The sequence below is a fragment of the Miniopterus natalensis genome, chromosome 2 (genome assembly GCF_054644295.1).
Source record: "Miniopterus natalensis isolate mMinNat1 chromosome 2, mMinNat1.hap1, whole genome shotgun sequence".
Classification (NCBI taxonomy): Eukaryota; Metazoa; Chordata; class Mammalia; order Chiroptera; family Miniopteridae; genus Miniopterus; species Miniopterus natalensis.
In genome coordinates this window covers 51,253,483-51,271,116 of record NC_142082.1, presented here as the reverse complement: position 1 = coordinate 51,271,116, position 17,634 = coordinate 51,253,483, and the positions used below count along the sequence as shown (strand labels likewise).

The 17,634-nt window shown below is 34.3% G+C and overlaps 1 protein-coding gene across 1 annotated transcript; it reads right to left on the bottom strand.

Annotated features, from left to right (window-relative positions):
• Positions 1-1,110: 1,110 nt before the first annotated feature.
• FBXL3 (F-box and leucine rich repeat protein 3) lies at positions 1,111-15,992 on the bottom strand. The gene is made up of 4 exons (XM_016216473.2): positions 14,846-15,992; positions 11,917-12,039; positions 8,711-8,882; positions 1,111-3,625 (listed from the first exon to the last, which is right to left on the bottom strand). Exons 1-4 carry the CDS (start codon positions 15,191-15,193, stop codon positions 2,982-2,984), a joined length of 1,287 nt encoding a protein of 428 aa, XP_016071959.1. The 5' UTR covers positions 15,194-15,992; the 3' UTR covers positions 1,111-2,981.
• Positions 15,993-17,634: the final 1,642 nt, after the last annotated feature.

Below are 17,634 nucleotides of genomic sequence, written 5' to 3'. Positions count from 1 at the left end.
AATAAATACAATGACTAATTTTTCTAAATCAAACAAATTTTGAAATCTAAAGTCTTGTCTACAAATTATGATAGAACTACAGCATGGACTTTTTGGTAGTATTTTATACATCACTATTCTGCCTTGTGTCATCTATATAGCCCAGCTCAAGGGCTAGAAATCAGAAACAAATGGTCCCACAGTTAGTTATACAGTCCTTACCGCATTATCTTATTTAACTCACAACTGGTACTTCAAATTCTTAAGAAAATGGACTAGCCAAATTGTTCTGTCCTGGTTTTTTTATTAGTAGTTCTGTAAGTTTTTATAGTTGTACACCTATAGTGTGCCAAGAAAAGTTACAATAAATGTAAACATGATTTTATTGGGGGGAAAAACATAATAAACTCAATCAAAAACAGCCTCACAGATGAACTGGGGCTGGAGTCCGTGCAAAGACTGTCCCAAGTTATGCTTGGGGTAAAGATTACCTATAGCTCCTTCAAGAACTTTAGTTCAGGCCTGAGCCTTCTTCACATTAAACACCCCTCACCCCCCATCCTAACCTTTTTATTAATATAAACAATTGTTCGAATGCAGTAAATTGATTTAATCTTTAATTGTGCCTGTTTTTTCTGATATTAAAATAGCCCAGATTATTAAGGTAAATTGAAGTTATTTTATGGAAGCTGTTAAAACAGGAGATAAAAATAATTTCAACAGTTTAAATAAAAGCTATTGTATGGCTTTATATAGACATTTCTCTCTAAAAAGGCGACCTAGGCTCAAGGACCCTAACTAAGAATTCTATTTCTAAATAATCTGTCTCACAAATTCTTATTCTAAATGTAGAAAGAACCTATTTTTTATTTTTATCGTAACCATTTTCTTTATAAAGTTTGAAGAATAAATTTACATTTCATGGTCAGTTTTTAATTTCCCATCACTAGAAAACCGTAAGTTTGTAAGTTTAACTTGTTTTAAAGTCAATTAAGTATATGTTAGGGTAGTTTTTTTATCTTTACTGTTGAAAGTATTACAGATTCCCCCCACTCACACCCTTCCCCCATTGACTCCCTCCACCCTGCTCTGGCCCCATTAGGGCAGTTTTTAAAAATTATAATACAACAGTATTAGTAACTATCTTTATTCTTAAATTGATAAAAGCATTTAACACATACTTTACAGTATAAACAAATATTAAGTGCTATACATTTTGCTTATAAAGTGACTTAAAATATTTCAAGCATTATAGAATTCCATTTGTACAAAAAGTAAATTTCCAAATAAAGCTTTGGTTAGTAGAACGGACTATGTACTGTCAAATCCACTTTCCAACAGTTGTGACAGGAAAAAAGCTTCATTTGCCAACACACATATTTTTGTACAAAGCTTTTTACTATTTAGTAAGGGGGAAATAGTATAATAATTACTTTTAATTTCCAAGTCTAGATCACTCTTTTTCCTTCTCATTTATACGTGGCCAGAATACTATCACTTTTAAAAGGCAAAAATTATGTAGAATATCACCTTTTACTTTATTCTTAGAAAGGTAATCTATTTTAAAAATAGATCAGACCTGTAAGACTATTAGCTTCCATAACTACCAAAATTGCTTTCTAAAAGTCTGAAGCATTAATATATTCCACTGGGGTTAAATCACTTCTAATTTCCCTTAGGAGGGTAATATCTACTAGCACTAGTGCTCAGGATCAAAGTTTATATAATATCTAAAAAAACTAAATGTAGCCTAAAACTTAGTATTTTTATAGATTCTACAATGTGTGGATTACCTTCATTCATATGAAAAGTAATAAAAATGCTACCTAACTTAAATAATATATCAGGTTTAACCAAATTAACAATCACAAAACTGTAGACATTGTTCTATTAAAATTTTCCAGTCCACTGAGCAATATTTACTTAAAAATATAATTATGAATTTAAATATATCCTCTTTAAAATTTACAGTTTATGCTGAACTGTACACTGGTGCTTCTTTTATGATTTTTGAAAATCCTACTTAACTATATAATTCCAAAATGGAAAATGAGCCATCACTGAAATTCATTGGACACTAATATTTTTTCATGAAAATAATTTTTAAATATTTTAAAGTTCTATCTTTAATTATTTCAATTTAGCTTTTTTAAATAAACTTTTCATTTCAATTACTGTGTAATACTTCAAAACTAGTTTAAACAAAGATAAACAAAACCAAGAACTGGTAAAACATTCCTTACTTTACATACGATGCTTTAAGTGCCACATATATAGTAACATATTGCAGAAAAATGTTTATGGTTTAGCAGATTACAAAGCAAACCTAAAAATTTATACAAAACTAAACAATGCCTCCCTTCTATTGTTTATTTTCTTTTAAATTGAGCTTGGCTGTTTATTATCCTTCTAATATAACCACTGCGTGACATATATCAGATTTCTAAGTATTCCAATTATATTTATACCTCATTAAACAGCTTTGTAATATTTGAGAACATTCAACCATTTTTCATTAGATACAAAATATCCTACATTTTTCTCACAAGATGCTCACTTTCCTGAGCTATAGTAAACACCTTATAACAGGTGTATGTATAACTGAAGACCCTAAAATGTCAAGTTTACATTTTAAAAAAATGCATAGACAACATAACATTTTGGGAAACCTGTTAGTATTCACTTCCTGGATATTATAGTATATAGGTTTTGTTCCTTCAGACTGTAAAATATTTAATCTTTATAACAGGTTATTACTTTCAGATTTGAACCACATTTAAAAAAATTTTCTGCAATCTGACTACTAAAGAAATAGACAAAATTTTCTGATCAAAAATGGTCCATGGGTCTTCTAATAAACAATCCTTATATACGCAATGCAGATATTAAATCTCTGTGCCACAAAATAGAATTACATCAGAACTACAGGAAATAAACTTTTATTATAATACAATATGCTTAAAGTTAAGGTGCTATTCATCGTTCCCTACATCACTCGGTCTTTACCACGTGGGCATCATGTCTGGAAACCACACCCTACCAAGATGCTTGGACACTTCCCAATGAATCTGCTCCAAATTATACTTTTGGTCAGGAATTAATACTTCTTCCATAATGGATAATTGAGATAGGCGGCCACCACACATCTTCACAAACTCAACAAAGGCACTACATGAGACTTCACATTCCCCTAGTCCAATAGCTGACAAATTTTTGCAACGTTCTGCAATTCGAATTAACTCTTCATCAAGAGGCCGTAATCCATTAGCACACACTACTAGTTCAACTAGTCTAGGACATGTCATTCCCACACGGCCAAGCACATCTTTGCTTACTGATCTCCCAAAGTAAAGATGGGTGGCAGGTATTTCATACCGAAAGAATGGATCAAATTCCTCTTCATATAAAAAAAAGTACATCACTAAGTTGACTTTGGGTGAGTGTCTGATAAAAGCATCCCAGCTGCTCTTCTGAATAGTATGGAAGTGTGTCTGCCCAGGATTCTCACTGACTACATCAATGCGCAAATGTTCTAATCGAACGTGTTTTTCAGAAGATAAAGCCAGCAGCAATTCATCACTTAACAAGTGGTAATTCAGGGCCAGTTCACGTAAGCCATGACATTGATCAGCCACACAAAGGATACCTTGGAAGAAAAAAGACCTAATTACTTACAAATTTCTGTACAAGGTCATCATCTGTTCAAAAATTTAATCAAGTATATGTCCCACGATAAAATCTTACATTTCCCTTACACAAAGCTATACAATTTAAAATTTAGTTGTATGGTTGAAATAGCAAAAGGTAAGTCACCAATATTTAAAAATTTATTACTAATTTTGATATAAGAAAATGAGACCAATTTAAATCTCATACCTTAAAAGAAATGAAGCTCACTTATCAACTCAGAAAAATCATACATTATTACTTATATCATTTAAAAATATACAATGACTAAGGTTTATCTCAGTAATGCAGTACCATATTTAAAAAACAACAAAAAAATTACGCTAAACTTACAGGTTAAGCAAGAAAAATTATATGATCGCTGCAACAGAAGCCCAAGGACATTTTTTGAAATTCAAAACCTTAATAAATCTTAATAAAATAAAAATGTAAAAACTATATAAAATATGATTTATATAACTAAATGAAACATTTGAAAAATAATATTTCCATCAAATGAGCAGAGTTTAACTGCTAATAGTATATAATAAGCTTGTCACATTTCTAAGAAAAAAATACCACAATAAGTGAGTCAAAAGGTAATTACCAATTCACATTAATGGAAATATACTTTGAAAGCTCTAACATACCCCACAAAGCAGTTCCTTAAATGATTCTAATGCTCAGGGCACTATGCTTCAAAACTGCTCCAAACCCCTAGCAGCAGATTACTTACCAAAGGTTAATATGTGATCTCCAAAGTGGCCTCGTAAGACACACCCTACATATACTACTTGATGATAAATGACCCATTCAAACCATTTCCTTTTTGTGTTCAGAAAAAAGAATAGGAACAAAACTCTTATATTATCTACTATTTATTGTACAACAATGATATGTCAGGTACTGGATATGTTATCTGACAAATACTCAAAAAAGTCTAGAGAGGTAAGATTGTATTTTGAAGCTGAGGTGGGTAACTAAAGGTAGCACAACTGGAATTGAAACACAGACTCAGTGATGAGGGACTCTTAAGTTCATGCACTTAACTACTGCTTAAGAAGTGACAATAAGGAGGCCACCAATAAGCTAAAAGCTTTCGAGTAGTGGGAGGAGAATGGCCAGTTTAAGAGAGTCACCAGAAGAGGGAGTAAAAAACATCTGTACTTCACCATTCAGCCACTGCCAAGTTTGTCTCTATAAGGTGTGTATATACTTTAAAATAAACCCTGACCCCTCAAGGTAAGCTGAGCACATTTTCATTCTTTGCAATTTTATAAAGTCTGATATAAAAAGAAAAACACAGGGGAAATGGTAACCAAAGATGCGAAAAAGAAACTTGGAGGTACCATTTAATAATTACTAAAACAGTGTGGCAGACATTAATTTTAAAACAAGTTCCCAAGATTCCGCGCCCTAATCCCTGAAACCTGTGAATGTAATAAGATACCACTCCCATGACTGTGTTATATTACATAGCACAGATGGCTTTAAAACAAGATTATCCAGGTGGTTCTAATGTAATCACATGACCCCTTTAAAAACTGAGTGCAGAAAAAAAGTGAACGGTATTTCCTGTGTGAACACCCAGATATGGAAGAAAATGTGAGCATTCTAAGAACTGACAGAAGCTCAACACAGGGTATCCAAGTAAGAAAATTTCTTAAAAGTTGAAGCCCAATCTATAGGCAAGGAGCAGATCATACAGGATCTTCTCAGCCTCAGTAAGGAGTGTGGATCTTATCTAAAGCATAGCAAGACGTTTCTAAAGAAACTGGAGGGGAAAAAATCAGACATTATTTTAGAGATTACTCTCGCTGTAGCATGGAAATCAAATTAGAGAAGAGCAAAGCTGCAAGTCAGGAAGTCAGTTAAGAGGGTAGAGCACAAAGATTGTGGGGCCTGGACTAGAGTAGTAAGAGTGGAGATGAAGAAAGGTACGTACAGTGTCTTAGTCAGTTTGGGCTACTTAACAGAACTAGGTGGCTCAAAAAATAAACATCTTTCTTGCATTCTGGAGGCTGGAGGGCCATCCAAGATTATGGTGCCAGCATGGTCAGGTTTGGGTTAGGGCCAGAACTCTCCCTACTTGTAGATGGCCACATTCTCACTGTGTCTTCGCACGGCGGAAAGAGAAATCCTCTCTCCTGTCCCTTCTTATAAGGGTACTAACCTTATTGATGAGTGCTCTACTCTCATGACATAATTACCTCCCAATACCATCACACGGGGATTAGGGCTTCAACACATGAATTGGGGGGCTGGGGGATAGCACAAACATTCATTCTATGGCATCACAGAGATTCAAGGCATATTTCAGTGATGGAGTCGGCCAGACCTCTGTGACTGAAGGAATGTACAAAGTAAGGGTAGGAGGAATCAAGGATGTCTATAAGGTCCCTGACAACTGGATGGATGGTGCCAATCACTAAGACAGTAAAAAAGGGAAAAGCAAGAGATTTGGACGGGGGAAAAGGAAGTTCATTTGTCTGAAGTACCTGTGAGACATTCTAGAGGCACTGGGCCACTGGCAGCTCAATACACAGATCTAGAGTTTCAGAGACACCAAAAGTAGGAGATAGTCACATATAGAATGTAACTGAAGCCATAAATGATGATGACAGAGCCCAGTGTTTACACAGTAAAACAAGGCCCCAATATAGAAGACAGTGGAACATCAAAATTTAAAGAATGAAAAGAAAACCCAGCAAAGAAAAAAAACAAAGTAGAAACAACCAGAGAGGGAGGAGGAAAATCAAGAATATATCAAAGAGGCAAGACACAAGTGTCAAATGGCCCCTAAAGGTCTAGCAATAGACAATTATACAGACTATATGAAATGGGAAGACGTTTGATAAGATGTTCAGTGATGAAAGCAGAATATAAAATAGCCTGTAATCTCAATTTAGAGAAATTGTCCAAATGTGAAAAACATGGATAGAAATAAAATATACAAATGCATTAAATTTTAAATTAAAGTCCTCTATAGTTATACTCTTAAATTAAAAAGTATTACCACCCTGGCTGGGTGGCTCAGTTGGCTGAAGTGTAATCCCATACACCAAAAGGCTACAGGATCAATTTCTGGTCAGGGCACATACCTAGGTTCCAGGTTTGATGCCTGGTTGGACTGTGTACGGAAGGCAACCAATCGATGTTTCCCTCTCCCTCTTGCTCTCTCTCTAAAATCAATAAAAACATATCCTTGGGTGAGGATTAAAAGTATTACAAGTGCTCCTTCTCCTTCCTGAACAACTAGTCCAAAAGTCATTAGGTGAGATCAAGCAAGCTTATACCATACTATCAGAACTGATGTGTGTATTAATGAAAATAAACATAAGATGTACTGGGATAAAGAGAATAATGAGCTCAGTCTCACAGAGAAACCAGAGACCCAAAGGCTCTGTCTCACACAGTGTGGCAAGTGCTACAAGTTGCGTTCAGAGTACTATGGAAACGACAGGGTAGCTAAACTAGAGAGAGGAGGAAACAACAATAAAACCTGAACACCTGAGCTGAATTTTGAAAGGTGAGTTGGAGTTATCTAAATGAAGTGGGGGGGAAAAAGGTATTCCACGGGGTACAGTGCACTGATGACACACACAGGTATAAAGAACATAGTTACATAGGGCTTAAGTAAAAGCTGCACATGAGTGAGCAGCAAACATAAAGAGATAGGTGATCAGGATACAAAGGACTGTGTACACTATGAAGCTATGAATTATAAATCTTACTCTCATAGCAAATCTATACAGTGTAAAGTGTGACTAAGGTTAGAAAAGTAGTAACTGCCAAAGCCCATACTTCTTAATTTAGATTATCATCTTTTGTGATAATCTAGAAGTGGCAGAAGCAGCTAGGAAAATATAGTCATCCCTCAGTATTCATGGGTGATTGGTTCCAGGACACCCCCACACCGAAACCAAAATCCACGGACACTCAAGTCCCATATATAAAATGTGTAGTATTTGCTTATAATATACACACATCCTCCCATATACTTTAAATCTCCTGTACATTACTTATAATACTTAATTCAATCTAAATGCTATGTAAGTAGTTGTTAACCTGCATTGTTCAGGGAATAATGACAAAAAAAGAGTCTGTACGTGTTCAGTACAGACGCAACCATTATAGACCTAACCCCATAGTAGACCATCAGCAACAACATAACTTTTTTTTTTCCTGAATATTTTCAATCCACAGTTGGTTGAATCCATGCATGCAGAATCCATGGATATAGAGGGCCATATCCACATACTACAAGAGACCTAGCCATTCCCATCACCAAGATCCTCCATGTGGGAGATGGGAGAATGAGCAAATAATCTCCATCCAAGAGGGAATCATTTTCCTGGGGAAAAGCCAGGAAAGGCTTTAGTTATGGCAAGAGGTTGGGAAGTGTTCTGTAAAGAGTTCAAGGACTTAACACTGTTCCTTAAAAACAGGTTTCCCAAATAACAGCCAAAGAATTGGGAGGAAAGTCAATACTGGGAGGTTGAGTCAGGAATGAAGCATCAGAGAGTAATACCAAGTACGGGTTTATACTTACTTTACAATACAAACCATTTGGAATGTAAATGATATCAAACTGAATAATGCAGAAGACTTAAATTCTATATGAGAAGCTGTAAAGAGATTTTATAATGCTATTCCCCCATTTGAAGAGGCTTTTGGCTCCATAATTCAACTTAGGAAAAGCATTATCTTGCAAAATAAGGCAACAACTTCAGCACAACTCTTCTCTACATAGTGAGAAGAAAAGCAATTCTGTTAGCGCAACTACAATTAGAGAAAATTCTATTTTATCTAAAGGGGCACCTCAGGCAAACCATCTCATCCTTTCCTTTTTTAAAAAAAAAATTTATCCATTTTTATAGCACAAGTTGGACACAGATTGCCAAATAAGATTAGAAAATGATTTGGAAGTGTCATTAAAAACACTTATGGTAAAAGAGATGAAATAATCATATTAATCCACCTTCACGATTAGTGATCATAGTTCTTCTTTATTTGATAAACACATCAATACATTTTACTGTTACCTGGCAAAAACAAAACATACCTGCTGGGGACACATGAGGACAGCTGCTCATTTTTAGCAGCTTGAGCGTATCACTGTTGTTGGCCACTAGTACTTTGAGGGATGGATCATCTACTGGGGTGTCATCTATCTTAAGCGAGGACAAGGATTTGGAGTTTACAAACACAACTGTCAGCGCAGAGATAAAGTGAGACTGAAAAGCAAAAAAATTAGAACATTGTTTCAATTTCTACAAATGAGAATTGAGGGAGTTGTCATAATACACATATGGTTCATTTGAATGCTAATACTATTTCATAACTGTTTTAGGGGTAGCATCCCCTTCACTTTTTTACCTTAGGGGGAAAAAAGCACCTTTTTACCTTAGGGAGAAAAAAAAACTTCAAGCCTCAGGATGAATGTCTCTGTATCACAATAACCACTGGTAAGTTAAAAGATGAATTCTGGAATCCAGGATGAGAATACCTCTCAGACACTTCACATCACCTTACCTGGAAACCCTACTCTGGTGTTTTATAACACTAAATTGCATTATTTTTTATTCTGATAGTCATGACCATTAAAATAGTAATAACTATTACCATAATCATTAAAAATTAAAAATGACAAGTCAACTCAGAAGCTATGAGACTCATTTGGAATACGAAAGCTCATACAAAATTTGATTCTAAAATCATCAAAATCATACCTAAATAAAATTCTAAATTTAAAATTCCTTGAAATATGTTAAATTATAGTATTTTCAAGCCTATTTTAACGTATTTTTCCACAAATGCCATCCATTTATTACACACATATACTAAGTTATCAGTTGGACATAGAACCTGACCTAAAGGAACCACAGTAGGGAAACAGGAAGTAAAGCATAGTCAGCGTCTGGCTCAGTGGCTCAGTTGGTTGAAGCGTCATCCTGGACACCAAAAAGTTCCAGTTCCATTCCTGATTAGGGCTCAGACCGGAGGCAACCAATCGGTGTTTCTGTTTCCTTCCCCCAGCCCTGCCCTCTCTCCCGTCTCTCTCTAAAAATCAATAAAAACATATCCTCGGGTGAGGATTAAAAAAAAAAAAAGGTTAAAAAAAAAAGCATGGTCAAAGTATGTGACTTTGAGTAAGAACTAAGAAGCCATAAACAATGGACAAAGAATCAAGCGGAGTAAGGAAAGAGAGGCCAACACATGGTCAAACATGTTTTTCTACAGAGCCAATCTGACCCTCCACTTAGCTTTATAAATTCACTTCAGCAGTGGAAAGGGAAGAGAGCAGGCTAACAGCCAAGGAAGTACAGCTGACTCTTGAACAATATGGGTTTGAACTGCGCAGGTCCTTACACATGGATTTTTTTTGAAATTGAAAAATCTCAAATTTCGTGTAAGTGGATGACCCATGCTGCCCAAATCCGTGTTGTTCATAAGTCAATTGTATTTGATCCACAGTTGGAAATCCCCATATGCTGAGGGCTGGATTTTCAAATGCTTGGGGGTAGCTGCCCCTAACCCCATGTTGTTCAAGGGTCAACTGGACAATGAAACACTATCTTCTTGGTCACATTTCTTTTTCAGTATGGTAATTAAGTAACTGTCTTACTACTTATATTTTGACTAAGTAACTGTTTTACTATTTAAATATAACATCTTCCTCCTAATATTTTCATATCAAACTCAATTATATCTTAATTACAGCCACATTTCTTCATTTGTATACTGCATCACTGCCTTCATTTTCCCATTTCCCTCAGATTTAGCTCTGGTCAAATGCACTTCTTTTATGTTCTCTTTGGTTCTCACAGGATTTCCAAAATATAGCAACACCCTATTTCAATCTCTACAAAAGCCGTAACAGGAAAAGAAAAAGAGAAAAACAGTATAAGTATCCTAGGCCCATATACATCAATTGTTCCTGAAGACAAAACTGCTACATACAAGTAGAGCACCAGTACTAATTATACATAATGATAATCCTGAGTAATAAAAAAAATATATGTTCAACATACATTTTAATATGGTATATTTTATACATATACCATATGTGTGTTTGTTTTTTAATCATGGTTATGTACATAAAAAAAATCAATTCAGAACATTTCATTTCCCACATGATGCTTAAACGAGATGCTGCTATTGCACAAAACTAAGTGCTTCTTAGAGTGAGGTCCTTGAACATCTTAGGACTGGCTGCTCTTAGAAAGGGAAAATTTGAAATAGGAATAGTAACCCAAATTCAGAAGTTCCTCAAATGATTTTTATGCACATTAAGTTTGAGAACTACAGTGACCTGATGTACTTAGGATCTTAAAATGCTGAAATAAACAGAATCTCTTGTCCATTTCCCTTATTTTACATGAGGAAAAACATTTTATCTCAAATGTCCATATGTAGTGAAGCGTTTTAAAATCAATTAAGACTCAGAAATTAACTCGTGATATATTTGTTACTGATACACTATTGAACCACCTGGGTTATAATACTCAAGTTAGTAAAATCTATTCCTGAATCATCCTAGTAAATTAAATTATTAGGTGTTTTAAAAGGATGTCTACATTTTATAGTGTACTCTGAAAAAAAAAAAAAATCTTCAAATTATTGTTGGATACTAACCTGCGAAACATTAGCTAACATACTCAGGGGCTTTTATTCGTTTTCTATCTAAAAATGAAAACTTATTTTCCTATTTTAACAGAATAATTATTAGAGAGACTATTTCTAATTACATGTGGGATCATCTTAGAATATAAATATGAATATATATTAACTCTTCACCAAAAAAAGTTTTCTTTAAAAAAAACACACCTGTAAATCAATCCAAGCTGTACTGATACTAACTTTGCTTAAGGATAAATCTTTACAAACTTATCAGAAGATTTTATAAGCAAGTATACCTGCTTTAATACTGGCACTGTCTACTTTTCTTTGATTTTAATTTCACCAATCTGCTCTGAAAATCCAAAAAAGGATATCTATACGTCTCTTTTTCTAATATGCTTGTTTCTGTTTTACTTCGTCTCTTTCAGGACTTGTATAGAATCCTCTGCAAATTCATTCACTCTTCCACCTTACTCATGAAGAAGCACAAGGATAAAAAAAGGAAAACTTTTAAAAAATCCTATTAACATTCTAAATAGAAACTGATTTTCTATTATATTACTTTTCTTAAACTCCCAATGTCAGTTCAAAAAATGGATAACGTTTCAATGTATTTCTCAAGCTAATAAAACTAAACCAGCAAGATACCTTTGGTAAATCCATAAAACTTGGCCGAGCAGTTGAAATAAGTCCAAGTGTTTTTAAAGAGCAATTCACAAGTTGCGATAATATATCACAAGCTGCTTCAGCTGATTCTTTGCTGCTGTCCACCTTAGAAAAAGAAAATACCATTTACCCATGGATATATTTACATTACTCTGTGCATAACTTTACAAAAGCAAAAAATAGTTATTATTTACTGCATTATAACGTAAAGAATATTGATTCTTTCGATCATCCACTCTCACATAAATATATTTATCAACTTAACTCTACCAAAAACAAAGTTTTCTTTAAATAAAATCTGTAAATCAATCCGAGCTGTACTAACTTAGCTTAATAAATTTTTACACACAAGATTTTATAAACAAGCTATACCTGCTTTCAATACTACCACTGTCTACTTTACTTTGATTTTAATTTCACCAATCTGCTCTGAAAGTCCAAAAAGGCACATCTATATGTTTCTTTTTCTAATATGCTTATCAGTTTTACTTTGTCTCTTTTAGGACTTTCCTGAGTCACCCTGAAAAATTATAAGGGCAACTGTCAAAATTTAACTTTCATTATGGTAAGATATATATTTAATGTTGAAAGAACTTGGCTTTAAGTTGATTTATTCCAAACTGACTATTTAAACTAATGAAATGCACGAATTTATCTTTGAAAAATAATTATATACTTGGTAATGGATACAGTCATACATATAAATACACTGCCTATGGTATACGTGTTTCAAGACACAAGAAACTGAAGTATTTACTCAGAAGATTCAAGTAAATCACAACTGGGAATGCATCACTGATATTAATGAAAAATGAATGCAAAGTAAAATAAGGGCCTCCAACAGTCAAGCATGAAAATCTGAAACAAGGAGAAGTAGCTGCTCCTACATACTCTTCTGCATAGATACATCTCAGGAGAAGGGCACTATGGCTAAAAAATTCCTAAGAGCTCTTTTTTCAACAAGGAAGTTGTTCTGGGGCTAAAAAGCATCCTAAAACAGATAGTTAAAAGTAATGTCATTACTTTAATCCCAGACTGATATACATTACCTTAACCCCAAAATGTTCTGAAGAGCTGGTTGAACAACTGTTGCTCTGATTTATATTAAAGTTTCAGAGCTGTTTATAATATCCTTTAGCTAAGTTTGTCTACATCAGTGGTTTCAAAGTGTAGTCCCTGGACCAGGAGCATCAACATCACCTAGAAACTTGTAAGAAATGCAAATTCTCATGCTCAACCCAGACCATATGAATCAGAAACTTTGGGGGTGGGAGCCAACAATCTTGATCTCAACAAGCACTCTAGGTGGTTCTGATGCACATGAAGTTGGAGAACCATTGTTCTACACTAATAACTGACTACACGCCTCTTTGGCCTATAGTTAGTGATGAATTAAATATATTATGAGGAAAGGTCAGAAAAATTCTGTAATTTGGCCCTTTTTGAAAATCAGAAATTATTTCCTCAGCAATAATTTCAATAAAATAAAAATGTTTAAACTTATAGGACAAGTGGTTTTGTGAGGGTTATACGAGTTGGACACAGCTGAATTGTGTCACAGGCCTATAAAAGATTAACACTGACCCAGCTAATCCACAGGATGGACTTGGTCTTTTGATCTATGAGATTAACATATTATACCAATTTTTTACAGGATTTACCATTAGAACATTCTTAGACAACTCAAAGATGACTGAAACCAAAACAAAGGCTCCTGAATTTTCTAAATGGGGAGGTGGGGCAGGGACAACACATGAGAAGTTCCTAGCTTTTTGTTTGTTTGATTGTCCTACCATTCCTCCACCCTTTCCCCCAGTTAGGGTTGCCAGATAGCATACAGGACATCCAGTGAATAAATATTAAGTATGTTTCAAATAATGCAAAGGACATATTTATACTAAAAATTATTTGTTATCTCAACTCAAATTTAACTAGGCATCCTCATTTTTATTTGCTAAGCTTAGCAATCCTACCCTCAGTGGCCTACCCCTTCATACATTTTTCTGGGAAGAAGGTCATAATATACCCAACCATTCCCATCACTAGGTCTCTCCTCCTTGGACACATATGGGTGAATAAGCCAGTAATCTCTATCCAAGGAATGACATACCTGGGAGCAAACAACACTTCATTTTACTAAAGAACCACTGCTTTACCTGTTTAATAAGTGCAACATATAGTTAAATCAGGTATTCAGGTGTTACTTTTCAACAGTAATCATCGTTACTAATTTAGTAAATAAACATACCAATATTCCACTATTCATCCCCAAAACAAAACATTACAAACCACTGTGATTCCTTAAATTATTCTGGACATCTCAGAAAGCCATCCCACTTCATTTATCTCATCCCTGCATGATTTCAATATGTCCCTTCCAGCAATTAAAAGAAACAAACAGTTCTTTTTGGTATTCTTCAATGTACCTTTTTCTCTTTCTCTCTAAAATATATTCTTCTAAATATTTTACCTAACATTTCTGTATCTCCTTTTTCTTTGAAGACCCCCATATCATAATATCATAATCATCAATATGCAAACTCAGTCCCTATTAGATAGAAATAACAGTTGAGTGTTAATCATAATCTCCACATTTAAAAAATTTTACTGTATATTTTTTCCTCAAATTGCTTGCAATAATTCACTGTGACTGACAGCTTTGGTCAATGATTTATACTGATTTAGTGGTTGCTTCTACTCTTTTAAGAAATTATTAATAATTATAAAAAAATGGAGTAATTAAGCTCAAGTATAATTATTTGTCACAGCTCCTAAGGTACACAATAATTCTACATCTTTACGCACTTTCCCTAAAAAGCAGTATTTGAAAGGCATGAGAAGATGTACTGATTTAGGATACAAAGGTCACTAAATATGCTTTATTTTTTAAAAGAAGGATTTAAAGTATTACCTTGAAGCTGACGTATTGTAGATGGTTTGAATGTCTTTTAATGATCTGTTTGATCAGCTCTGGATGTGTAGCTTTCAGATAAGATGTAGCTGGCTGATTCAGTTCAAATTCAAAACATCTCCACAAGTCAGGCATGTGAAATACCTGGTTCCAGTTGCGGCAAACTTGTGAAGCATGAGCCCGGTCAAGAAGAGGCAAATACTTAAATACTTGGAGAATAATGTCCTGAAGGAGATTACCCCAATCACAAGTCTGAGAATATGCATTTGTAGTCCTCACTTTCTTGGATTTCTCTGCAGTATCTTCTTCAGATGAATTATGATCACTATCTCTTCCTCCTCGTTTCATCCTATTCAGAAAAATGCACAATTTTTTTCATACTTAACTTCTGAATAAAGTAAATCTAAAATTAAAATTCATTCTTCTGTCACTGATATGTGTATATTTGTATTTATAAATATGAACACAAACATGCAGAAAGAACTGGACCAGTAATTCCAGGAAAATATAAAAACAAAATATAATGAAAACAGCAGTGGAGACCAACTATCATCTTACAAATTCTACACAGGTGTTTAAACATTTATGTTTATACTGTACTATTTGGGGCAAAACTTTATCATGATTTTGAAATGAAACCAAGAATTTACTGCCCTGGCCTGATGTGGCTGTTAGCTGGAGTGTCGTCCCATATGCCGAAAGGTGGAGGGTTAGATTCCAGATCAGGGCGCACACAGGAGGAAAGCAATCGATATTTCTCTTTCTTTCTCCCTTCCTCTCTCTAAAATCAATTTTTTAAAAGAGTTACAGTGAAATAACTAAAAGAGAACCTACAATGACCCTTTCAAAGTTTCTTACAAGACATCTAACGATACCCACTATATTTGAAATCTTGAATTTAGGGCAGACCAGAGTTCCAGGAATCTCCAGAGGATTTGAATTAAGTAGCCAAGAGGTTTTTCCACACTGAATAGTTTGTGATACATGTTACCCTAAGACCCACTCTATGCTAAAAATATGCAAACCCATTCTTAAGTATTGTTTGGTCTGAAATGTGGTTTCTTTTTCCAACACTTACTACTGCAATATTTTCCCCAAGTTCTATTTCTGAATGATAGGTATGTGTTTATTACATATATTTGTATTCCATCTGTTTCTTTAAAAATAGTCTTTTTGTTACAAAATACTAGTGTGGCCCTGGAATTAAGCTACCTGGGTTTGAATCCTAGTTCTCCGTCTCACTGGTTATGTGGCCTTGAACAAATTACTTGACCTCCCTGTGCTTGTTTGTAAGATGGAAGATAATAACACACAGGGTTCTTGTGAGGAATTAAATAGTACTAGGTCTTTTGAAAGGAGATGACTGTTAAACTCAGTTACAGCAAAGCAGTCCAGCATTAAAGACATTAAAGTACATGACACAATAAAATAGTAAAAATGATCTTACTTTTGTTTTCGAACAAAGTGTCTGTGTGAGAGCGCAAGAACACACATTTATGAATGAGAAACACACACCAGAAGTAGATTCACATTAATATAGTAACTATAACAGTGAGTGGGCTATTATATTAATTATATCATATTGGGATTTAATAGTGGCAGAGTTACAGGTGAATTTTTTTGTCAATATGCTTCTCTGTATTATACATATTTAAATTTCAACTAATCACACTATAATCAAATAAAAAGATCTTAATTTGTTTTTTTGTTTAGAAGTATTGCAGGCTCTAAACTAAATGTGAAACTTCAGTTACCAGTACCCATTTAGTTCAGAACCTATAATACTTTCCTTTTGACTCTAGACAGCAGTTCCGGCTTGGCAGTGGTTTGGATTTGGAGTCATAGCTTTTCAAAAGGATGCCTGGCTCCAGCTCTCTTCTTGGCACACTAGCATATGAGAATTTGCGATTCCTGTGTGGGACGAAGGATGTGCTAATGTATGAATCTTAACCAAATATGTCTTTCGAGATTCTCTTTCTATCCAGTTGCTAGCAACATTTGTGAAAAAGGACGAGGGACTGGAGGGAAACGGCATGGCAGGGACCCCTGGACTTTATCACATTAAAATCAGCCCAGGAGGTCTTAGCACATGTGCAACAAACTGCCTTTTCCCCATTGCTCCTATTCCCAGCTACGTGAGTTAAGTGAAATAAATGATGTATATCCTTTTGAGCAAGGGGAGAGAAAGGGAAAAATCAGAATGACAGAGGTGATGGCAAGAGGGTAGTTTTATGGGAGACTAAAACTTATGTATGAAACTAAGAATGTGTATTTTAAAATATATTTAGAGAAAAGGTAGTATAAACTACATCATAACCTTTAATATGAAAGTAATGATGTCTTATTAGAATAGAAGTTGAAATAACACTGTCATTATGACCCATTTTTCTCCTTTAACTTATCCTGAAGGCTTACTTTAATTTTAGCATATAAAATTTGGGTCAAAGAACAAAGAGTTTGCTACCTAGGGCTTGTAATTTCTTTTCTGGCTATCTAAAACTCTTCAGAATTTTGAGATACAGAGGTTCAAAAAAGAATGAAGCCATCTTTATAATTTCTACTCCCTATTGTTGATTGCCTATTTCTGGAGAAAAGTCTTCTAAAACCAGAACTATTCAACTTAAAAATGAAATGATTCATCTTACTTTAGAGTATATGGACATACAAACAAAAATGACAGTTTTATTCATGCAATTATCTTTGTTACTACTTTGCTGATCCTAACAATATAGATACTTTCTTTTGTCTATTACAGCCCTGTTTTAAATAAAGTATATTTCAATACCTTT